Here is a 25,296-nt window from a genome sequence, read left to right as displayed (position 1 = left end):
AGTTGAAAAATAGTTCAACATGTCACTTAAATTTTAAAAATGCCTCAAAAACATCAGATTTTCGTGCTAAGGGATATATCCAAAAAAACTTGGAATAATCATCAAGAAATAACACATAATAAGAATACCCTTTATTAGACTTAACTAAGGAAGGACCCTACACATCAGAAAAAATTAGTTCCAACAGACTCTGAGACCTAGACGAAGATGAAGGCAAAGACAAATGATGGCTCTTACCCATTTGACAAGATTCACAAACAAATAAACTAGAATTTTGACTAGAATACGGTAAACCATACTAAGAGATGACTTGATGGACGGTACAAAGTGCTGCATAACCAAGACGCTCATGCCAACCCTGAAGGTTTGTCCATTCACCAACAAGAGCAGAATGTCCAATTGTCGAGCTGTGTGAAATGGCTGTTGTTGATGGAAAGCAATACAATCCTTCTCTAGTGACTCATCGAAGCAGGATTTTCCCCATATAGTCCTTCACAAAGCAACAATCACTGTGAAACTCAAAGAATATATCATTGTCCTTTGTAAACTTACTAATAGATAATAAATTATTGCAGATTGCAGGAACATGACAGATATCAGCCAATGTGAAGGCATGCTGATTAAAGAGAAGAGACGAGGAACCAGTATGTTTTATTTGCAAACCTTGGCCATTACCCACTATGACCTGATCCGAACCTAGATACCTTGACCGATTTTGGATGTTATCAACGTCGAATGTCATGTGACGTGTCGTGCCTGAATCCGGATCCCATGTTGGATCAAATGATGAATTACCACAGTTGTATGAAGGCGCAGTATGGCTGTTGTATGCGGCGGGTTTGTTTGGTCATTATTATTTGCAAAAATATATTTCGCCTTCCTGCAGGTAAGCGCACCATGTCCTAGTCTATTGTAGATTTGACAAATAATTGGAGGTTCCTTACCTTGTCCACCATTGGAGAATTGGTGTTGATTGTAAATTTGTTGTGGATTAAAATTCTAAAAATTTTGTTGTTGACCTTTCCCTCGACCTTTACCACGGCCGTAGGTATTTTGAGATTGTTTTTGCTGATTTTGGAAACCCGAATTTTTTTTTTCGGTTTCACTCCAACTACATTAGCAGCCGATGAAATACCCGAACCAGATGAGATGTGTCCTTGCTCTTCGAGCTAAATCTCATGGTTCGGAAGAGTGCTAATAATATCATGCACAGCGAGGGTATTCGCATCTAGTCTGTTGGTTATAGCAATCACAACAGACTCATATTCATTCCCTAACCCAGCTAGAATATAAAGAACCAAATCAGATTTACGAACAGGTTCAACAACAATAGACAAACCGTCCACTATAAATTTTGCTTTTTAAATGTAAGCAGAAATAGATAGAGAGCCTTTCTTTAAACTGCGCAACTGCTTCCTGAGTTGCAGTATGTGAGATCTAGCATGGGTTGAATAAGAGGTAGCAAGAGAGCACCATACCTCTGCTGAAGTCGAAAATTCCACAACTTGGGCCATGATGCCCTCAGTAAGAGAAGAAATTAACCATCTCAGAACAAGTTGATCAGTATCGTACCATTTAACATATTTAGGGTTCAATATACTCCCTTCGCCTGCTGGATCAGGTATCATCTTTGGTGGAAGTTGCTTTTTCCCTTCAACAAGATCCATCATATGGTGATGTCGGAGTATAGGAAGAAACTGCACACGCCACAAGAAGTAGTTGTCATTGCCTAGCTTGATGGGGAGATAGCGCATCACATTTTGAAGACTTGATGGGGAGATAGCGCATCACATTTTGAAGAGAGGGAATTGAAGATGTCGATCCTGAAACATTTGAACCAGCATCCACATTGGTTCGGTTGCCATTGCTTCCTTGAGAGAACTCCATCGGCTTTGATACCAAGTTTGAGTTAAGAAAATACTTTAAAAGAAGAGAGAACTCGTATGAGGGGAATTGACTTCAGTGTCTTGGATCACTGAAGCTAATGGTATTTATAGGCTCCATTGGAGAGTTTGAATTACATATGGAAACATACAAGATAGCAACTAACAACAGAAGATTAGATAGAGTACATGAGAGATCATGTTGATCTGGTCTTATCCTTATCTATCTCAGAGTCCTTATCAAAGTTCATATTAGATCTAGATTGGTTAAGCCTACCAGAGTCCATATTAGATCTGGTTCAGTTAGGTTTATCTCCAATACCATGCTAGTGGGGCCACCGTTGAACCATCAACTGCCACCCAGACTGGAGCCAGAGTAGACACAGTAGCCCCATTTCTTGGCAATAGCACCATGACGATTGGGGAGAGCAATGGGAGACTTAACTGCAGTTACTCCATTCAACAACCTTCCGTCTGACTTTGCTTGCTCGCCCCCTATTATCTTTTTCTTTGTTCACCACATCCGACTTCACAAAGTCCAACACAAGTGGTAGTTCTAGAACTTGTAAAAGACGTAGTTCCAACTACAATCTCTATTTTGACACCATTTTAGTCAGTGCTACTCCACTGAACTTCTCAAAATTCATTCTTTCATCAAATCCTCCTGAGAGTACTACTCTTAAAAATAGTATATAGGGGCTTGCCATTTTTCATCCTCGAGTACTACTCTCTCCTCGAAAGTCACAACATGAACGAATCTTCTTGCAAAGAACCACCCTGTGTAGAAGAGCCAATGAACAACCCTCTTGGTGACAACGTCCTCATACCACCAAATGAAATCAACCTTCTCCCAAGCATTGCAGAGGAACCCATCGACACATTGGTAGTTGATGAGGGTGGATTTGACCCTCCAGTGACATCATGACACATGGAATCTCAAAACAATTGGATGACACTTTGGCATCACATAGGCGATGATTTGTTTTAGCTAAAACGATAGAGTCCGACTTGGCGACCTGCCTCCGACACCAACATAGCGAAAACCTAGCTGGCAACCTCATCCACAATTTAGGGCAGCTTGTAGCACCCCATCCAGGGCCGACCTATGGCACCTCGTCACTAGCCGAAGTGGCCTCGATGTGAGGAGCGACTTCCTTTGAGGGCTTTCCGACCTTGTGGCGACCTCTGAGACATGCTCGCTGATACATTCTGCATGCACATCCCATCACTCTTAGGTTTCTTGGAAGTTGGCCTCCGCACTGAATGCTGGAGGAAACCGAACGAGGTGTGAAGACTGGTCCATGTGCATGGCTACCTCCGAGGACTTCGGACTAGTTAGGCACGACCTCCTAGAGATCTCAGATGCAATGCGTAAAGCCCACGCTAAGCAATGCCTATATATAGACCTCACCTCCAACCTCACAGGGGGAGAAGGTATGCACAATTATTGGCTCACTAGCTTACTAGCATACAAACATTCAGCTCGTACACAAAGTGTACTGACTTAAGCATCAAAGCGACCACGCCCTCCTCTGACATTGATTCCTTGTAGGTCTCTCTAAAGAGCAACACAGCTCGCTTATCTACCTAGCTCGGCACCCGAACAACCTCCTAGTTCTGCCTAGTCCGCTCGACATCCAAGCTACCTTCCAAGTTCTAGCAGGAATTCTCCAACTCGACTTCAGAGTCATCAGCCACCTGGAAGCTGCCAGATCGCACATCATCAATCGACATCCAAATTACCAGTAAACGGGGTTCTGCAAAAAAACCCATAATCAATTGGCGTCGTCTGTGGTAAATGCAACAAAAAGCTAAGTTTTAACCTTCTAGAAAGCTAAGATCTCACCTTCTAGATTGCTAAGTTTTCACATTCTAATTCCCATTTTTGTCAATTCAATGACATTTTTGAGTAGCACCAACATCAAGAACAAAGTATCAATTATTAGGGGGTAAGAACATCTGTGATAACCTTGAAAACCCCTCTGTGACAATCAAGCAAGATTAGTGCCCCTAGCACTTCCTGTAGTCGTAACCACACCAAACCCAACACTCCCATTACCCCAGGAAAACACTCCGCTATCTCATGTGAACGCCCCTCTCCCCATGGTAGAGCCATCAATGGCTCCCACTGGGATTGAAGCGTGACAATTTTATGAGCTGAAGCATAGATCTTCAGATGTGGACATGGGAGGAGAAGTTTGGTGCATTCACAAAATAATTAGCAGCAGAACGGCCTCAACCACTAGCAATCTAGCAACCGGCACCTCGAAGTAAGGTCGCCCCCGTAGGTCAAGCCCTTTGTGGCTCCCACAAGAGTTGATTTCCAATAGATCGAGTAACTCTGCCGACCTCAATTTAGCCCGAACGAGCCTTGTCAGCTCTCTTCACGAGGTCTCCCCTATAGGTTGAGCCCTTCGTGGCTCCCACGGGAGTCAGCAACCTACGGACTATGCAAATGCCCTTGTAGGTCGAGCCTTTCAAGGCTCCCGTGTGAGTTGGCGAGCTACAGTTATTAGAGCTGCCCCCGTAGGTTGAGCTCCCTGTGACTTCTCATAGGAGTAGATGACCAGCGTCTTCGAGGGCTGATGTAGTGTAGCCGTGGCATCAACCTACCGCCCAACATAGAGAGTAATGTGCATATCAACAAAACTCACAAGCAAAGCATAAATGAACAACCAAGTCGGGCGAGGCTCAACAATCTAGCCTAGACTGTCTCTAGCCCGGACTGCGAAGCCTCACTACTGATCGAGCTCTTCATGGCTCCCTTGAGAGCTGGAAGTGAACTGAATGTGGAACTGGCCTCATAGGTTGAGCCCTTCATGGTTCCCGTGAGAGTAGGCGACCCGCAGATAGTAGACCCAACCCCTCAAGGTGAGCCTCCCATGACTCCAGTAGGAGTAGGCAACCAGTAGTTCTAGGAGCAAGTGATACACATGATCTTGCAAGCACCTACCCGGGGAAGCCAATCTCAAAGTGATGACATAGAAGCAACCGCATTCAAGACTACAACTGAATGACCATTCTGCTTTGTCGACCTGGTCAAGTTGAGTTGTAAGGGAAAGCCTTACCGCTTTTTAGCTAATGTAACCTCAAGTCAACTTCAAAAACACGATGGCAACAGGAAGACCGACTTCAGAAGGTCGGCCCCCGTTTATCTAGCTCAACAACATTGCCACCACTATGCTTAAATCGACCTCAAAAGGCATCAACATCTCATCGCCGACCTAATTAAATAAAGGGAGAGAAAAAGAAATGAAGGAAAGACTAGTTCACTTTCAGCACCATGGTAGATGCAAACTTGGCCAATCTCTTCACAATCGACTTCCACTTTGGTTTTAGGCTCCACATCGACCTCGCTGGCTACTCTTTTGAGAACCGACTTGAGGGACATTGTGTTATAGTTTACCCAGGTGGAGCGATCTGACGAGGCAGTCATGCAAATAGAAGCCCCTCTTGAAGACGGCATGGCGAATTTCGCTATTGAGGTATTGGGTTAAATTGCAAAACTTCTTGATGGTTGCATCTTTGGTAAGGTAGATGTCCTTAGAGTGCTTGCTTTGCCTCTCCTCGAGTGGATAAATTTGCCCTTGCACCCCGATAATCAAGACAATGGGATTCTACGTAAGGCTGCACTCAACACTTAGATTCTTCCAACCTGAGGAGCAAAACTAGACTGATGCCAACGGCTATGAGCTCATCAAATTAGTTACTTGGGCCAAATAAACAACTTACTCCCTTCGCTGAGCTGATCTCAGCTTGGGAGTGGGGGCAATTGATGAGGGCGGATTTGGCCCTCCAGTGACATCATGACACATGGCATCTCAGAACAACTGGATGACACCCCGACATTACATAGGTGATGACTTGTCTTATCCAAAATGATAGAGCCCGACCTGGTGACCTGACAAAAACCTAGTTGGCAACCTTGTCTACAATTCAGGCTGACTCGTAGCACCCCGTCCAGGGCTGACCTGTGGCACCTCGTCACCAGCCGAAGTGACCTCGACGTGAGGAGTGACCTCCTTCAAGGGCTTGCCGACCTTCTGATTGAGGTCCATGTGGCGACCTACGAGACGTGCTCACCGACCCATTCTGCATGCACATCCAACCACTCTCGGGTTTCTCGAAAGTTGGCTCCCGCACCGAATGTTCTGGAGGAAACCAAACAAGGCACGGAGACTGATCCACGTTTATGGCTACCTCCGAGGACTTTGGACCGGTTAGGCATGACCTCCCAGAGATCTCGAACACGATACATAAGGCCCACGCCAAGCAATGCCTATATATAGGCCTCACCTCCAACTTCACAGGGGGGAAAAGGTACGCGAGAGTATTGGCTCACTAGCTTACTAGCATACAAACATTTAGGTCGTACACAAAGCATACTGACTTAAGTGTCGGAGCGACCACGCCGGGTAAGCCACCCCAGGTCCTTTGACACTGATTCCTTGCAAGTCTCTCTAAAGAGCTACACAGCTCGGCACCCGAATGACCTCCTGGTTCTACCTAGTCCACTCGGCATCCAAACTACCTTCCAAGTTCTAACAATAATGCTCCAACTTGACTTTAGAGTCATCAGCTACTTGAAAGTTGCCAGATTGTGCATCATCAATTGACATCCAAACTACCGGTAAATGGAGTGCTGCAAAAAACCCATCATCAATAGACGAGGTGGTTTGCACCGTCTAGCTAATTGGGTTTAGGGATCCCCACTCCGAAATGCTGAGTCTTGCACACCTTGGAAGAGTCCGAGGTGTAATAGAAGGAAGTGTCGTTGTTCCATTCGAGGTGGTAAATAAGTCAGCCCAGATGGTCTTGGATGATGTTGGAGTTGCGGCCATTGGGCCAGTCATATCAGAGATCGATAATCTCTAAAAGACGTTGTAATTGACGAAGAGAATGAGTAAAATTGTAGAGGCCATAGGGTTGGTGTTGGAACTGCGTTTTTTGAATTTGAGCTTGAGGACAAGAGAGAGAAAAGCAAAGAGAGAACATGAAGAGGAATATTAGGCTTGTTAAGATGATGAACTTAGCTGCCTTCAACGTTATGTGAGAAAAGTATCAGAAAGAGAGAGAATTGGTGATGGTCAATGGTTTCTCTCCTTACAATTGAAGGGGGTTCAGTACTCTTTAGGGGCGGTGGGAGGAAGGAGAACAGAAGAGAGATGGAACAAGAAAAGAAGAGGATTAATTGAATTTCATGTTTTTTTCGAATCCTGGACTCCGCTAATTTGATATGTAAAGGGAGGAGAGCAACGTGTTCGATTCTCGTTGGTTGGGACAAAAGTTTTCTGTCCGTTGAGGACAGACGATGCGAGCTCCACCACCATAGGCCATAGCCAATTTTCATCGCCCCACTCCCGCATTTGACTGAGGAAAAGAACAACGGAGTGATGTATGCGTCACACAAATCTGCCGCGACCGTGGGCGCATGCGAGCCCTATGAAATGCGAATCCACTAAAAAAATTTAATTCGACGTAACATGTCACAGCAGATGCAATCTCGCTATATATGTAAGTGTTGGTATGGTACCCAATAAGAATGAGCGCGCGCAAATTGGATCACCGCTCTTGGATCACCACGTCATCATTTCCAATAAAGAATGGGACACGGATATCTCCTACCCACAAACTACTCGTACATCCCAAGTTCCAACCTACATGATACTACACCCGCACATTGGGAATATCTCCTTTGTCATCATAGGGAGATATTCCAACCAATACACTGCAGTAGGATTTTGGGTAGGGATATGGGAAGAGCTTGTGGGTAGGAGATCCGGAGTGGGCTGGCCTCTATCAGGTTGCACTCGGTTTCTAATGGTCTTTCGGAAGCACACTACTCTGGAAGACCTGAATCGTGGCAAAACCATCTGCTCATAGTTTCCCATCTCTACCTTATAAATCAAATCTTCAATACCGAATTAGTGTCTGCAAGTCCTGAATCTTGGGTGAGTTTCCCCTTCTTGCTGTTTCATCTCAAATCCAAATGTAAACGCATCAGTTTCTTTTATTTTTCCTTGTTTTTCACCTATGCTGTCGTTCGCTACTTTTGATCCAGGATCATCAATCGAAAGGAAGTCTTTCCGGGATTTTTTTTTTTCTGTAGTCTGCAATCCATAGCTTTCTTATCTCTGTTAGGTATCAGTTTCAATTTCTAAGATTTCGCCTTCGAATTTGGGCCTAATTTGTCCTACTCTGACTTTAATGGTTTTTACCTCGCTTATCTGGACACCTTTCATGTTTATTCGGGTTCCTCTCGTGTGCGTGGAATTTGAAAGAGCACACTTCCTACTTTATTATTATCTTTTATTGGTCAGTGGTTACTCCCTGTTGGGGGTCAGAAATTCCATTTTTTTGTGATAATTTCTGAAGTTCTATTCTATAAGCATACGAATGTCGATTCCACATGGTTTCTCACTGACTAAGTGACTAGTCAGTTCCAGTGATTTACAACAAGAGAACCTGAATTTACTATATCTCGGTAGGTTAGCACTTACCAGTGCTAAACACTTGTACATATTTGTCTAAGAAAGAAAAGGACAATGCGTAGAGGACCAATAGAGAACGTATGCATTTTTTTTTTTTTTTATTTAACCATTGATGAAGGTGTCTTCTGTGCCATGGTTGCAGAAGTTAGTGAATCGGTCATTATAGAGACTAGTATGGCATTACTTCCATCTTCTCTGCCAACCGTCGAATGCAGAGGACATTTTCTGAAGAGTTTTGGAGTCTGTAGATCTAAGTGTTCTACAAGCAAGCATTTCTTTCTCAAAGTTGCTCCCAGAAAGATTAATAGGCTCTGGCAGATGGAGTTGTGGCGAAGCTCCTGTGCTGTGTCTCCACGTTTTGGCCCTTTTGGGGAAAATAGAGCTGTTGCAGTGAGCCCAGCTAAGACGATGGTTTCCAATGGATATGTGGGCAGGGAAACCTATAGAAATAAAATTTATAGAAGGTTGGATTCTTGTTTGGTCATTCCTCCATCCAGAGGCCAAAAACCTCGTGCCATTATCAAATTCTTGGGAGGTGCCTTTATCGGAGCAGTCCCAGAAGTTACATATAGGTAAAGATCTGACTGATGGTTTGCAATCACCAGAGAACAAGGTTAGCCGGTTTTTTCAATCTTTAGAGATGCAATTAGGTGGATCAAAAAGATTCATGGCCATTTACTACATCATTGCTACCGGTGAAAAATGGTTATTGTTTTGTTCGATTATGGAGTACAATAATGTTTTTACAAATTGATACAGAGTTACAGTTGCATGCTTATTGCTTATTTGTACAAACTGTACCCATTAAACGGTGTCTTCCTAAGGACTCCAATTTCTCACTAGTTTTCTAAGAATTTGGGTTTTCCAACTCAGGAGCAGGAACTATTGTTTGACCAATCTAATTTTTAAATTAATTTCTTCTTGACACGTATACATTATTTTTTATTAGTACAAATAACTATTTACTTTTATTATGACTCACTTAAATGGATGCCTCTCAATTTCTTGTTATTTGCAGCTATCTAATTGAGCTTTTGGCAAAGGAAGGATTTCTAATAATTTCTGTTCCATATAATGTGACATTTGACCATTCCCAAGCTGCACAAGAAGTGTATGAGAAATTCAATTCATGCTTAGATATGATTTTAACATCTGGGTTACCTGATGCTAATCTATCAGCTGGTGAACTTGTACACCTTCCAATTTATTCTGTTGGTCATAGGTAAGATTTTGCAATTTTGCTCTTCTGATATTTGAAAGGTTGCATGTTTCTAATGCTGGGGTTTTTATATAGAATCACTTTTTAATGAAAAATGTTTGATTAGGAACCATTCCATGCAAATACAGAAAATGCCATATATTTGGTACATGTATTCTCTATTGTTATGGGCCCTTAAACATTATCATGTAGGGGAAAATGTTTTGTGGTGGAACTCATGCCTTCATGGAAGAAGAAATGAAGCAAATGCTGTTTCATCTCCTTCTGGTTTTCTAATGTTTGCATATTTTGTCTTTCCACTATGTAGGCCCTTAATGGAATATGTTCAGAAATAGTTACTGTAGGATGGAAAGATCATGAAAGAGCTTAAGGGCGGTGGGTCTTGGTTTCTAGTACTTGTTCAGCTTATAACAATGGATTCGTATTCAAATGCACTTGTGCACATACTAGAGATGAGAGGAAGGGTATGGAACTAACAAATGTAAGCAATGATAGACTTTCAATAGAACTTGATGGTATTCCAATATGACCAGTCTCTTGCCTTTCTTATGCATTTCTGGATTAATACCAGTCAGTCATAAGTGGATTGTGAGAATTTGCTTCCAGAGTTGCAGAGTAGTAAATCACATTCAATCAAGCCATCAACTTTCTGAACTAATTCTTTTGCAAGATTTGTAATCATAAATAGAGATTTTTTTTTTCATGGAAAGCTACAGTAGAAGAATTTATACGAAATTCTTGTGTTTGATCAAGAAAAATTCTCATTCTTTCTTTTTTAGGCTTCATGATCCCCCATCCCCTTGACCCCCCAACCCTGGTGGCAGCGGGATTTGATCCCAGGTCTCTGCTATAATGAGTCAGAGATCCTACCAACTGAGCCATCATCAGTTGGTTCAGAAAAACTACTACTCCAGTCAAGTATAATTGTTATGGAACACTAAAAATAATGCTACATGCTTTTTTTTAAGCAAAATACTACATGCTTTTAAATGCTGATCAGCTGCTAGATTCCGTATCCGTTATCCATCAAATTTCAGGATCTGTCAGATTTTGCTTGAGCATATGAAATTCATTTATTGTTCTGATACAACTTTGTAATAAATGGTGAACCACAGCAATGGCGCATTACTCCAGTTACTCACAGGAAGCTATTTCTCTGAGAAGATACCAACGGTTTGGCTTTCCTTACTGTTTCTAGTTCTCAAATAGTGTTTTATGAGTAGGCATATCAATTGAGAGTTTCTACCAGCTAGTGGAATGTAATGAAGAAATTTGGCATATCTTTTGTCAAAGGCTAATGCTGTAATCTCATACAACAACAGGCCAGCGACAGAGGCGGTCCCATACTTTGAGCAGGTAATTATCAAATATGTACTTTTGTCTCTTTGCGTTGATCTTTATTGTCCATTTCTATTAATAACAAGTTTAAAATTTCAAATATGCTCATACCTACATGTTGGACTTATAGAAGTGATAAAGAGAGTACATAGATTGAAAGGATCGATGACCATGCCACAGAATACTTGTACAATACAAGCATGAGAAAAAAGGTTTGTGTCTGAGAGCAACAACTTCATGTTAAATGCTGGAGGTTAGGACTATTTCCAGTGTCCACTGTTCACAAGACCCTGAATGGCTGGGATTATTATTTGATCTACATGCATATCTAAATGGGAACTTTAAAATCTATTAAAATTATAAATAAGACTTCCAAATTCTTGCCTAAGTACACTGTACATGACAGAAGCGGAATTAATCATCATTCGTTCATTTTGATTTAGATCTGTTCCCATGTTCTTTCGTAATTCATATTGCCGAGTCAAACTCCTGGACATGCATCAGATTATGAATTCTGGTGCCTGCATCCATGCAAGCTTGGTTTCTGATAGAGCTAAGGTTTGACAAAATAGTTTAGAAGTAGTATCACTATGAGCCAGAATTTGTTGTGTATTGAAAAGTCTGTTAAAAAACATGGATTTGAGGACATTCAAGGGAAAACAAAGATTCCCTTCTCTTGAACAATGACATATTTTGAAACTTTGACGGTTAATATTTTAACTCTCAATAACAAAGGGTAGTAATAGTAAGAAGATCCAAAAAAGTCTCTAGACAAAAAAGGGTATGAACACCCTTGCAATTTTAGTTGCATCACAGTAGGAGTGTAGGACTTTTCTCCTGCGTCACCCATTCTCTAATCTTTAATGGATTTGATATGTTTATTTATTTATTTTTTGCATTTTAGTGGATATTATATATTTATGTGACACAATAAATATATAATATCAGGCGTAGGTGCAATAGGCCTTGTTAATTTTGATTCCTCTCCCCTTCTCTTCAAGTTTGGGCTTGCCTTGATCTGGGTTCAAAGTCAGCACCTTGGGCTAAGTTTGGCCTGGCCAACCCAACACATGATTGTAGGGCCAGGCTTTTCTCTGCTAGGTAGTGTTAACCCTTATGTGCATTGAGCAACATATATTATGTGGTGCTGTTGGTTCAACTTTACGAAATTTATTTGTTCTAAGTGATTCTAAATCTATTATGCAGTTGGGTCCTCTGGTTAATCAGATGATGCCTTTAATGGAAGCATCTCCCATGTATTCAATGGCTAGAATTGTTTCAGGTTTCTGCTGCATCCTAACTTTGGCTATCTTGGTCTGTTTCACTTACATACAGCATTCTGCACATCAAATATCACATTCAATTTTGTATAGCCTTGTGACCTTGTCATTATTTTCATGTGAGGATCTTAAATGTAACTTACACTGTCATTCTTTCTTGGAACATTGGAGGCTGTATAATTCCTTGAGGCAAACCTTATTTTCTACCTTTTCTTTTGCAGAAATTTCTTGCTTTTGTCTTTTTAAATTTTAACTGAGCTGTTTCTCCTTTAACACCATTACATTGCTACCTCATCCTTCTTGCATAAAATGTCCCATTTCTTGTTCTCTTCATTTTTGATATTTTCATTCTTGCTTTTCCTGTGATTGGCTCCTCTCCATCTGTTCACACATATATAAGAAAATCACCTAACTTTTTCTTTCTATGTGTACATCACTTTATTTTGTTACTTGCAAAAGAACAAATAGCATGATCTGAAAAAAGTATCATATTAAGTAATAAACCATTTGATTCTGTTTTATATTCGATTTCCAGGAGATGCATGGAAGGCTTTACTTGATACAGCTGGAGCAATGATACAAGAGTATGATCAGGAAGCCATGGTGTCTTTAACCAAATTTGTAGATCAGTTACCATCAGTAATGAATCAGGTATTTTGGTAACTCCATAATATGTTTCTTTTTTAATGGCAAATTATTACGGATTTTGAAAGGAAAAGTTTTGAGAATATTAAAATAAAAAGAATATACAAAATGAACATCAGACAACAAAATAAGAATCCATCACAAGCTGTACCAGAAAGAGGCATGTTACAATTAAGATTCACTATATGTTCCTTCCCAATTACCCCTGATCCAGCAAGATCACCAGAGATTACATTTAGTTCCCTGGAAATCCATCTCAAAACTTGTGGACAATGAATTTTAATCTGACTTCAATGGGCGAATGAGTAAGTCTCCAAGGATTCCTCTGGAAGAATTTACCCCAATTCTGCATTCGATATGCTTCCAACCAACACTGATGTAGACTGTCTAGTTACTGCAATCTTAAAGCTGAACAGTAGTTATGACCTTAGAACAGGTACAGTTGACTTCATCAATGGGCTTCTGTAGGTAAGGGTGTGAATGGACCAGTTTTGGATTGGGCCCCGTCCAGTCCAAAATCAATTTGGACGGATTGGACGACCAACAAGGCATATTGGATTGGACCAATCTGGTCCAAAATATTTATTTGATTGGATTGGACCTGGTCTGTCCATGATAAATTTATATTGGATTGGGTTGGACCACTGGATTAAGCCAATATGTGGTCCATTGATATAAGACAAGAATATAGGTGTCAATGGACCGGGTTTGGGTTGAAACCAATCTAAATCAAAACGAATTTGAACAGATTGAATGGTCCAGACATTGAATTGGACTGGTCCAAAATATTCATTGGATTGGATTGGACCTGGTCCATTTATAATGAACTCACATTGGACTGAATCAGATTGGACCAAATCCAATCCAATTAACACCCCTATCTGTAGGTATAAATTGTTTTGCTTCCTTACTAGATATGAAGCCACCAATCCAGGAAAGTCTTGCATTTCAAAAGAACTGTTAAATTTCTTTCTCATTTCCGCACTGACAGAAACTTTTGTTCCATATGACTGCAGTCTTCAGGCTGAGCAAGACCATAATAGTAGGTACAGTTGCCTTTATTTATGGGGCGTCTGTAGGTCCTAATCATATTCCCCTTCCCTACTAGATACGAAGCCACCAATCCTGGAAGGTCCTGGATTTTGAAAAAGCACTGTCAAGTTTTTGTCTCATTGCCTCACTGACAGATTGTTTTTGTTCCATGGTTTCCTCCTAGAAGAGTCCTAATAGCAATGAAGAACCTTATGAAGTTTGTGACATATTTTCTCACGGGACATATCCCTAAATTCCTTGCCCTCAGTCCAAGATGCTGCTAGGAGTAGAGTCTAGCATGGAGTAGTGGCTGAGGAGATATTTATTTTGAAAGACCCTCTTGTTCCCTTCTTCCCAAGGATCCCACACAACACCATAGGTCATTCCTTTCTAAAATTCTCTTTAACACCTAAATCACGTGATATCCTTTGGTTAAGGACAAATCGGATGCTTTCAGGTCCATTCCAACCCTGGCATGTTGAGGATGTGGTTCCAAGCACCTCTGGTAAAAGTAGACTGAATTAAGTGGTTGACTGATTCCCATCCAGAATAAACAAAATACAGACATGAGGGGTCTCTCAGGCAAAAGACCTCACTCTTGAAGGGGAATTCCATAATCAAAGCTTTGTGACATGGAAAGAAAAAGAGAGGTTAGTGAAGGCTGGATATTGAAAGGGCTTTGATCAGAAGAAAAAAAAAAATTCTCTGGAGTCTGTATCCTGTGATCAATAAAGAGAGAAAGGAAAATAAGCTTAAGGTGTTCCAACATAGAGGCCACTTACCTAATTTTGGCCTCAAAAGTTTTTGTAAAATTTTAAGTGCCATAAAGTGTCACTAGGACCAAATAAATTGATTAAGACCATTGTGGTTTATGTCTGTGTCAGAGAGAGTTAGGCCTGTTCCCTCACCAAAGTTTGACTCTGTTGCATTTACCATTATCAAGTCTATTTAGAGAAATTAAAGAAGGGTAAATACTAAGAATACCTTCTAAGAGCTAGCTGAAGTGAAGGCTTTAAGCTGCAGATTAAGAGTGTGAGGTCCAGTTGAAACTTGAAAATAATCCTAATAGTGGAGCCTGGCCCCTCTAACACGCCATCAGTTGTTGCAACCTTGAATCCAGTGTGCCTATTTGGTTTGTATTCTGTGTTGGACATGCATTGGAGTCCAAAGAGGATGCTTGTACATAGCATTCCTTTTTATCTCCTGGCTTATTTAACATAAATGAACAGCTAGTGTACAAGATAAATGCCATTTTCATATCAAATGTTACTTGTAACAAAGGCAACACTATTTTTTTGAAGCTATATAATGTTAGAATTCAAAGTGTGAACTACTTTAATGGTATATACTTTTCCATGGATGTGTCCACAACACAAGTCCATGTTTCCTCATCTTTTCTAGTCAGACTCTTGGCCACATGTAGGATTCTGACTTCCATGTCTATATCCATGCAACAGTGGTTCCAACAATTTGAACCATTAAATTTCCCTTTTCTTTTCTTGGCAACATCAATGATATCTGAGAGGTATGGTACTGGATGAACTTTGACCAATCAGAACCCCCCATGAATTTTAACGAATGCCAGCTGATTAGTTAACTGTTTTTTCTTTGGGGCAACATTTAGGTATTTAAGATGGGTCAATGGATGGGTAATATTCCTCAAAGGAAAAAAAAAGATGGGTAATGTAAACTAATGAGCAAATCCACTAGTATGAACAGTGGGGAATGACATGTCCGTCACATGATTCTACCATTTAGCTCAGTTTCTCGTATATCACCATTTTGCACATCCTCTTCAGGTTAATGACGCGTCCGTCGCATGATGATTCTACCATTTATCTCAGTTTCTCATATATCACCATTTTTTTTTGATAATTCTCATATATCACCATTTTGCACACCCTCTTCAGGTTACGCAGGGGGTATCAGAATTCAAGCCCACACCTTCTGAGAACCGTGATTGTTTCAAGAATTCTTACAATGTCCAACACACATTACTGGTACTTGCACCTCTATCTATCAATTATGAGATTCCTCGAACTTGGTCTTTTTTCTTTTCCTTTGCACATTCTAGAATTATGTTTTAACTTCTCAGGTTAAGTTCAACTCTGATGCGATTGATGAAACTGATCTGGTTGAAGAGGTCTTAAAACCTCGTGTAGATGCCATGGCAGGGACACTAGAAAAGGTTGTGCTGAGTGGGAACCATCTTACACCATGCATACAGGTGCGAACTTGTAGGTTGTCTCAAGATTCTTTCATTTACGGACAGGAATTTCATGAAGCACCAACTATGGAGAGTTCACATGGAGGACATTATATATACGTGTGTGTGAATGCATTCTTTTAGTGGAATAAACATCATAAACCATGGGATTTATGCATCCGCTAGTGTAGAGAAAATGACAAGAAATTTTTATTTTTGTAGCGAGTGATTTTCATGCATCAACTCGTGTTTCTATTTTAGTTCAAAAAATTCTTTTTGTGTTCTCCCACCCCCTACAAAATTTGTGGCATCTCTGTTCCTTTCAAGTGTTTCCAAGATATTTTATATATAGCTTGAAGAAGCAGAGAGCAAATCCAAAGCAATTAGTTTGGACATCCTCTGTAGTTTTTCTCCAGTATGAGAACTTTTGGTTGTAGTCCAATGTTTGTTTATAACAGGGAATGTATAAAGGGTATCCCAGTGGGGATCTGGTATGGCCAGACGAGATCTCAGCTTTTTAAGAAAAAAAATTCAAGGCATATAAAGCTGGGTCCTTTGATACAAATTTTATGATTTTTATGGTTAAGACTACAGAACTTTAAATATAAATTGTCATTTTAGCATTCACAGGATTTGGCCGGTTAATCTCCATTGATTTATTCCAAGTGCCATCTTTATCCCAAAAAAATTGTTCTGTCTAAATAAAAAGCCATGGTTTGCGCCAAAATGGTTCACTTCTTCTGACCATTAAAATTCTCTGGTATGTGCAGGATCCAAGATGGCAAGTGGGCAGCCTGTACACCCCGGCGGATGCTATTGCCCAGGGGCTCAAGGCACTTTCACTGAACGACACCAGGGTGCTTGCCAGAACCATTACAGATTGGTTCCAAGGTCTCAGCCATCATGGATGAATCAAATCCACTCCATGGTTTGGTTTGTCCACAATTTCAATTTGGTTATCATTCATACCTATAATATTTCTGTGCCGGGTTGTACGGTACGTGGCCTCGACAAGGCACTAAAAGCGAAAAAAAAAAGTATCATCAAGCCAACAACTATTAATTGATTCATACAAATGCGATTTGGGACGAAGCTAATTCATGTACTAGCTACAACTTACAATGATGAGGATGATAACCAAATGTGCATGTACAGTTGGTGTATCAAGTGGGAACCCCCTATGCAAAAGCATCATCTGTTTAGCTTCTAATCTAGTATATGGCGACTTGGACAGTGTTGGACTTGGGAGGAGGTGGGAGCTTCTCGACGGTGACGGTGAGAACCCCGTTTTCACAGTTGGCCGAGATGGTCGACACGTTGGAATCATCGGGTAGCCGAAACTTCCTAATGAACTTCTGGGAGGTCCTCCTTTCTAGTCGTATGTATTTGCACCCTCCCTCATCTCCGCCCTCTTCCCTCTTCTCTTGCTTGGTGTTGCTTCGTATCACCATCACGCGGTCGTTCTCCACTGTGACCTGGATATCGGGCTTGGAGAAGCCAGGAATGTCCATGTCGAAGACATACCCCTTGGGGGTTTCGACTTTCGAGGACGTCGACGGGGATGCTAGGTGCGCTTCCTTCGGTTGCTTTGGTTTGGACGAGCGGGCGAAGGAAGGATAAACGAACTTTTCTACGATGGTCTCGGGGAAGTTAAGCAACTGATTCACCGCCGATGCGAGGTTGTCGTTATAGAGCGTCGACGCTGTGCTCATCCTGGCTGCTTGCCTTTTTCAGATTCAGGGTAAAAGATGGTTAGATTAGATTGTGGAGAGATCAGATAATGATAATATCCACGTAAAGTCGATGCTGATAACCGAACTAGAGAGGTTTCAGTCAGAGGATATCGTTTTAATACTTGGGGGAATCTTCGCGAGAAACAGAGAGAGTGAGAGTCCCCAAGAATGATCTAGAAGAAAATGACCCCTACATGTGGGAAGCCCCGAGCACGCAGTAGTCAAGCACGCATTGGCCATTGCCCACTTGTTACGAGGATAATTGTTGGTGCCCTGTGCGGCACTTGAAAGGGGCGAATAAGCCCACGTAACAAAGTAAATACACAAAAAGGCAATAAGATGGAATGCGAATTAGTAAAATGTTATTTGTATTGTAATAATCAGTCGCAAGGACAAGCACATAATACAGTGTAGAGGGGATCTCGTGCTTAATTTTTACACGCTTATGAACTCATTTGACTACCTACCTCTCCTCAAAGAGTACGTTAAGCTTTTGAGGGAGTGATAATAAGAAACATAAAAAAGGTGAAAAAGAATACTATGATATTACAATAGTGCTATTGGCAATCCCCCATACAAAAGTACATGTATAGTCCATCCATGGCACACACTTGGACGCTGGAGTGGTGGCTGTAGGCATGGTGGTTGGCACTTGAAGGCGCGGCGAAGAGAACACTTGTTATAGTCTCCCCCACTTAATTCAGTCTTCGTCTTCGAAGACTATCTTCTGTTTGACGCTTGAACTTCTTATTGGTGAAAGAAGGTTCTTCGACTGCTCCACGAATTGGGTTTCTTCTAAGGCCCATATGGTAGGTTGGGTAGGTTGTTAGTGGATGTTCTTGATGGTGGGAAAACCTATGGCTAATCCCTAAGTTAAGTCCTTGCTTGGCTGCTTCAAAGTAGGATTTTGACTTGTTCCTTATGGTGGTAGGAAAGTTGGTGGCCAAGGCTGGGTCAAAATGGTATTCTGGATTGTTAGGGTATTGGTTCCCATGCATTTTTCCCCAATGGTGACTCACAAGGCTACCACGGAATTTATCTTGAGGGATGATGTGAATGTGGTCCCTAGATGGCTCGAGTGGCACTCGCTCTTCCCGATGGTTGTGGTAGTAGGCGTGGGCAAAGTTTGATATGGCCTTGGGTCTTCTGTTGGGCCCACCAGTTGTGGGTGTGTGCGGCTTCTACTGCAACGGTGGATTCCATTGCTGCTGTTGTGCCGGCATTGGCACTGACGCTGACTTCTTCCCAGAGTTGTTGCGATCACTTCCTGTTGCAATGGTGGTAGTTGTAGATCTTTCTGCCAACAATGGTGGAGGGTGGTGTTGGAGTTGTAAGGCAAAGACGTGCTTCTTCTTGGTGTTGGCGGTGCCGATCTTGTTAACCATGCAAGGTGATTGCTCGTCCAAGATCATCAGGGTGTCGAGGTGAGGTGCCGATGCAGTTTTTGCCTGTATCATGAAGTCCATTCCAAGGACAATATTGAAATCATCTATGTGGACGACAGAGAGGTCAATCTCTCCATCCCAGGTACCGAGTTGTAGTTTTACTCGGCTGGCCATGCCTTCAATAGGTTTGGCACCTGTGTTAACTGCTTTGAGCCAGGTAGGTACTTTGGAAATGGCCAAGTTTAGTCTCTTGGCCTCTGCAATGGATATGAAGTTGTGAGTGGCTCCTGTGTCAACTAGGGCCCTGGTTGGCTTCCCGCCAATGGTTACATCAACATACCTCAGTCCTCTTTTGACTGAGGAGGGCTGTTTAGAGGTAGCCCCCTTTTTCTTCATGGCATTGAAAAGTTGGAGGGCGCCCACTCTTGGCGCCTGAGTACTCCGTTGCCCATCACTCTGCTCATCATCACTTAGCTTGGCAATGAGGGCGTTCAACTTTGCTCGCTTTGGGCAATTCCTGGTGAAGTGCTCCTCCCCACAAATGTAGCAAATGGGAGGACGGCTTGGTCTCCCTTAATATCTGTTGTTGTAGTAGCTTTGACTTCCTTGTGGTTGCTTCCCCTTGTGGTGCTCGACTGGTTTGTGGTTGAAGGGTGGTTTCTCTTTCGGGGGACTGGATGTCTATCTCCCCCACTCAAATGTGTGGTATGCGGGCTGACTGGTCTGCTTGCTTTGTCATCCGACAATCTCTATTCACTAAGTTGTTCGGCCACGGCCATGACGGAGGCAAGGTCTTGAACATTGCGTCGTTGGAGCTCGAGCTCGGCCAATGCTTTAGACCATCCATGAAGTTGAACAATAAGTCCTTGTCCAATATATCGGTGACTTCTATTGTGAGGGCTGAAAACTCTTTGACATAGTCATGGAGGGAGTCGCCGTGCTTGAGAGTCTTCATCTTGCGACGAGCGAGGTATTCCACATTCTCTGGGTAGAACTGTCTCTTCAGCTCTCTTTTAAAGTCAGCCCAAGTACGGATAACACATGTACCACGTCCTATATCAACACACCTTCTGCGCCACCACAACATAGCGACATCAGTCAAATACATAGTAGCAGTACGTACCTGAGTCATTTCATCAGTCACATTGGCGGCGGCAAGGTATTGTTCCATTTGCCACAAGAAGTTGTCAAGCTCTTTTGCATTGCTGGTTTCCGAATAGGGGGTTGGCTCCCTAATCTTGATGTGGGAGGGAGTATGTGTAAAGGAAGTGTTGGTTGGATTAGCGACGGCCCTCTTCAGGATTGCACATTCTGCTTTGAGCTCCTCTAATTGAGCTTGGGTGTTGGAGGAGGAACATGTGGCAGACTTCATTGAGGCCCACTCCGCTTTCATTTCATCTAGTTGGGCCTGGATGACCATTGATGTGGAGGTGCTTCTTCTCCACGTTGCCCACTCGTTCTTCATCTCATCGAGCTGGGCTTGAAAACTATCAAGCTTGTCTTGGACCTGCGAGTTGGAGGAGCTTGCTTCTTGTTGGCGCGTAATGCTGTAAATTTGCTTGAGCGTGCCATTGATTATGTCTCGGACCTCATCCACGACTCCACTTAAGCGACCTTCAATCTCGACTAGTGTGTTGTCCATGGCTTCCATGTTTTGATGCAGCTCGTCTATCGAGTCTCGCATCTCACCTACGGTGGCTTCACAACATAGCATGCGCAACTCAACGGCTGCATGCTTGTTGGAAGATTTCTCACGTTTGTTGGGCTTCGGTTCCTTATCCTTTCCGATGTCATCGGCGGGCACATCATCGGCCTCATGGGCTATGGAGAGTCCATGCTCGATCTCCACCACGATGTCCTTGTTGTGCTTCATGCTGTCACTCACGTCGCGGGTCGAATGGCTTAAGAGGAGCTCCTGCTCTGATACCAACTGTCACGGGGATAATTGTTGGTGCCCCGTGCGGCACTCGAAATGGGCGAGTAAGCCTACGCAACAAAGCAAACACACACAAAAAGGCAACAAGATGGAACGGGGAATTAGTAAAAGGCTATTTGTATTGCAATAATCAGTGGCAAGCACAAGCATACAATACAGTGTCGAGGGGATCTCGTGCTTAACCTTTACACGCTTATGAACTCACTCGACTACCTACCTCCCCTGAAAGAGTACGTTAAGCTTTTGGGGGAGTGACAATAAGAAACATAAAAAAGGTGAAAAAGAATACTAAAATATTACAATAGTGCCATTGGCAATCCCCCATACAAAAGTACATGCATAGTCCACCCATGGCACACACTTGGACGATGGAGTGGCGGCTGTAGGCATGGTAGTTGACACTTGAAGGCGTGGTGAAGAGAACACTTGTTACACACTGTCAGCCCTCCTACCACGGATTCACGAAAAGTGTGATGTCAGGTCGGGATTGATGCCAAGTCACGAGTGGGTATTGGTGCATAGGTGGGGGTAATTGGCATTTTGAATGTTGTAGATATGCGGTAAAAATCAGAATTCTGCAATGGGCCTATCCATATTTTTCCATAATAAATACATGTATGAGGCTGGTATAAGGCATGCTTTGTGAAGAGCGCATCCGGATAAAAGAAGAGAAGCCAATAATGATAAGTCACATTAACTTGATGTGATTCTCACTGAATATAGGATTGACATGGTTCGTCATGATTTGATGTATCACGAGCAATGTTTTAAAAAATAACCCAGAACTGGAACCGTTCTGGTCACCAGTTTTTGGGTTAATGTTTTGACCATCTGATCTAATGGATAGTCCGTTTCGACAAAATAAATTAAAAAAATAAAAAATAATTAAAAGTTAAAAATGATAAAAAATGATTGAACGGATAAAGTGGATTGACGGTTCAACTACCTAGATCAATGTGCCATTGACCGATTCAACGGTTTTTGGCCAAGAACTGCATGAGGTAAAACAGAACCAGAACTACCTAGAAGATTCCTATGCCAAATGGTTTGACCGTCTGAGTCAACGACAGTTTGAAAACCATGATTATGAGTTTAACGGGTTCAACTGTAAAGGATTTGACTCATCCATCGGTGACGTGGCCTGGATCGACAAATACATGAATCACACACACAAGTATGATGAATGGCGTCTGTGAATCAGGGGTTTCACACCATCACTTCACAGGTCCTTAAATCAGATGGCTACCAATCAATATAATCTTGATCGGTTCATGTACGATCTCGGTTTGGAATCTGATCTGTTATACACAACCATACGATATCGGTGTTCTCTAACTTAGATCGGACAGACATGGCACCATTAATGCTTACGGCGGGTGTTGATGTTCAACAATTCAACCGCTAGGATGGAACATTTATTCCCTGGTTGTTTTCAAACGTTGTACAATGTGATTGCTCATTGTCCTTAGATTTATCAGCCTGAAATAGTATATTTACCATTAACCAAACAATGGTCTCTGATAGAATGAATGTTGTTAGAGATTATCATATGAAAAGAGTTAAAATTGGGGAGACAGGCTACCTAACCCAATCAACACCAAACATGTTCATTATTAGTACCGGACGAATCGAGATAAATCCGTTTCTTATTTGCTTGAATTTGAATGAAAGCTCTTCTTCAGTACACTACCACCCACCCATGATTCATGATTCAAAATTCATACAGAAGAAGATCAAGTTCTTCGTCAGACATACATATCATCTCCAAGCCTGCAATGAGAGAATATATATATATATATATATAGATGATAGAGTTGGAAACCTTGGCATGATCAACCAGGACTGAATGAATTCAGCTTACCCGTTTTCTTCCCCAATTCTGTTCCTAATCCATCCCACTTTGGCTGTTGCGAGCCAATAGCCTATGCTTTTGAGTTTTGAGAGCGTGTTTAGGTTAGACGTGTTGACCAACCCGCCCCCCTAAATACTAAAAATACTTTTCTTGATGACGAGATTTTGGGATTGGAATGGGGCTCGGCTGGGCCAGTTGGGCTATGGCAACAGTGGGACTATGACCATGTAGGGTCATGTAGGGTTTCAACTTTCACCCCAGTTCGATTTTGGGTTGGACCCTCACAAAGTTGGGACTCAACCGCGGAACAGGGGAACAATTTTTTCTCCATATTCAGGTGTTAATGAAGTGGAAACGGAAAGAAGAAGCAGGTGTATGCTCTGACAATGATCCATATGCATGAAATATCCTATTCCTATCCCCAAGCGCAATCTTCGATTCATTGAATCTGATACAATGATTTCAATCTCATTATTCTTACTCAAGCCACATGCTCCAAATCCTATATTACAGATTTGGTCTTATATGAAAGAGAGAGAGAGAGAAAGATTCCTATTTTCTGTCTGTGGAGGCCGACATGGGTAGTTGATATCTCCCACAGTCGGCAGTCCCACCTGCGATGATTGGAATTTGTTTAGAATAAGAGAACCAAAGTGGCATACCTTCCAAAAGAAATAACTCTACATTGATTTTAAAAAATAAATTTTATTTAAACAGTTTTTTTTTTTTTAAATATTTGGACGTGAGATTCGGGAGCACTTTGTCCTTAATTTTATATGAATAATCTCTACCGACTACCGGGGTTCACCCTAGTCCCTATTTTGGGGTTTATTAATTAGTAAGGATGATAAATGATTAGGTAGGTGGCCTTGAATGTGGGGAACATAACGCCGTCTTCCAAGTAGCTAATTATAATTGATTCATTTCATTGTTTACTATTAAATGTTATCTTCACCCCTTTTCATATTTGGCATTTGTTACTTGAAGAAGAGTGAAGGCCCAACACCCATTCACTTAACATCAAAATTTGGAAAAGTAAAAGAGAGTAGCTTTTAGTTCGAATATCGGGTTGATAAGGTCGACAGGCCAAGTTGTAAGAAAATGGTGTTACATACTCGGGATGCTTTAAATAAAGGTGTGTACTGGATGCTTGAATCAGTGATGAGAGTGGGAAAAAAAACAGAAATTTCAAAATAAAATTTAAAATGCAAGAACAATTTTAATACATAATTATGTGCACCTTTTGTAGGTAAAAGATGTGCTTTTATATAGGCATCCATCTCATGTAGCGCATTTAAGATTTTCAGGGGAACGTGATTTAACCGATAGTGACAAAGCTTATCAAATTATCTCCAAAGCGAACAGCATGGAAGTCAGTTCTATTGATTAGGCGATATAATCCTGGAAGAATCAAAGACGATGAATTACATGTAGCAGAATTTGGTCGCCACGTTGGTCAGGTTGGTGAGTGCTTGGCGGGAGGTCAGCCCTCCTACCAAGGTCCTTGGTCTGTTTCTACCGAGGTCTCCGGTTTGCTTTTATTGAGGTCTCTGGTCTACTCCGTGGAGGTGCATACGCCGGGTAAGGCTATGCCCATCTAGGCCCTAGCGGAAGTGATGCTGAGCGGTCATTGTCTCTTGAAGCGTTTGAGGTGGTTCCGAGGTGAATCCTAAGTGATTTCAGCTGACTTGGTAAAAACACATTAGTGATTAAATGGCGCGAGGTGTTATGTAATGATTCGGAAGTGACACGTGACGACGTCACTGGAGGGAAAATATAACTTTGATTTTCCTATTTGGTTGAGTGCTTAAGTAGTTTTATGACAGCAATTTTTAAAGGAAATATAATCTTATACATTTAGTGTAATGGAAATAACATTGTTACTTTTTTTTTTTTGGGTAAAATACAAAAATCTCTCTGTAGTTTTTGACAAAAAAAAAAAAAAAACAACTTTCCCTATATTTTTATTTTAACAAAAATCTCTCCTAAAGTTTTAAAACCTCGAAAGAGACCTCCCTTCCGTGTAACAACTTAGACGTAAAATGTTTAACCGATCAATAATTGTTTTCAAATACCCAATGAAAAACGGATGAAGCCAATCAATAACAGCTGCCGGTCGTTAACTTTTTGGGCATTCCTTGATCAAACATTATTTAGTAATGCTATTTTAGATTTCAGTACCCATTTTATAAAAGGATAAAATGGCTATTCGGAAAAAAATTATGGATCGGTTAAATGTTTTGTGTGTGGGTGAATGAAGAAAGGAAGTTTTTAAAAGTTGAAAGCAGGTTTTTGT

General features: G+C 41.7%; 1 protein-coding gene and 2 pseudogenes across 4 annotated transcripts; 1 reads left to right on the top strand and 2 right to left on the bottom strand.

Moving 5' to 3' along the window:
- Positions 1 to 2,562: 2,562 nt before the first annotated feature.
- Positions 2,563 to 7,774, bottom strand: LOC148846814 (uncharacterized protein At4g14100-like; annotated as a pseudogene).
- On the top strand, positions 7,572 to 17,261 carry LOC148846813 (initiation factor 4F subunit (DUF1350)). Of its 4 annotated transcripts, XM_088949598.1 has the most exons (11): positions 7,665 to 7,834; positions 7,945 to 8,367; positions 8,517 to 8,946; positions 9,393 to 9,596; positions 10,709 to 10,766; positions 10,887 to 10,949; positions 12,138 to 12,213; positions 12,747 to 12,862; positions 15,799 to 15,888; positions 15,984 to 16,115; positions 16,865 to 17,261. In XM_088949598.1, the coding sequence occupies exons 3-11, from the start codon at positions 8,549 to 8,551 to the stop codon at positions 17,003 to 17,005; spliced, it is 1,278 nt and encodes a 425-aa protein (XP_088805724.1). In that variant the 5' UTR covers positions 7,665 to 7,834; positions 7,945 to 8,367; positions 8,517 to 8,548; the 3' UTR covers positions 17,006 to 17,261. The 4 variants fall into 4 exon arrangements, with proteins under 4 accessions (XP_088805723.1, XP_088805725.1, XP_088805724.1 ...); XM_088949597.1 differs by lacking the exon at positions 7,945 to 8,367 and having other exon boundaries at positions 7,572 to 7,834; XM_088949599.1 differs by lacking the exon at positions 7,945 to 8,367 and having other exon boundaries at positions 7,581 to 7,834; positions 8,517 to 8,987.
- A 44-nt stretch (positions 17,262 to 17,305) lies between these two features.
- Positions 17,306 to 17,806, bottom strand: LOC148846812 (17.4 kDa class III heat shock protein pseudogene; annotated as a pseudogene).
- Positions 17,807 to 25,296: the final 7,490 nt, after the last annotated feature.

This window comes from Nelumbo lutea, chromosome 6 (genome assembly GCF_056320005.1).
Source record: "Nelumbo lutea isolate HS-2025 chromosome 6, American lotus-T2T, whole genome shotgun sequence".
Lineage (NCBI taxonomy): Eukaryota > Viridiplantae > Streptophyta > Magnoliopsida > Proteales > Nelumbonaceae > Nelumbo > Nelumbo lutea.
The sequence above is the reverse complement of the archived record's forward strand: the minus strand, read 5'-3'. Positions and strand labels throughout refer to the sequence as shown.

Excerpts from the sequence above, each read along its gene's own strand:
- LOC148846813 (XM_088949597.1), top strand. The coding sequence starts at position 8,549 with ATGGCATTACTTCCATCTTCTCTGCCAACCGTCGAATGCAGAGGACAT. Across the intron at positions 8,947-9,392 it reads GTCCCAGAAGTTACATATAG|CTATCTAATTGAGCTTTTGG; the intron begins GTAAAGATCTGA and ends TGTTATTTGCAG. Across the intron at positions 15,889-15,983 it reads ATGTCCAACACACATTACTG|GTTAAGTTCAACTCTGATGC; the intron begins GTACTTGCACCT and ends TTAACTTCTCAG.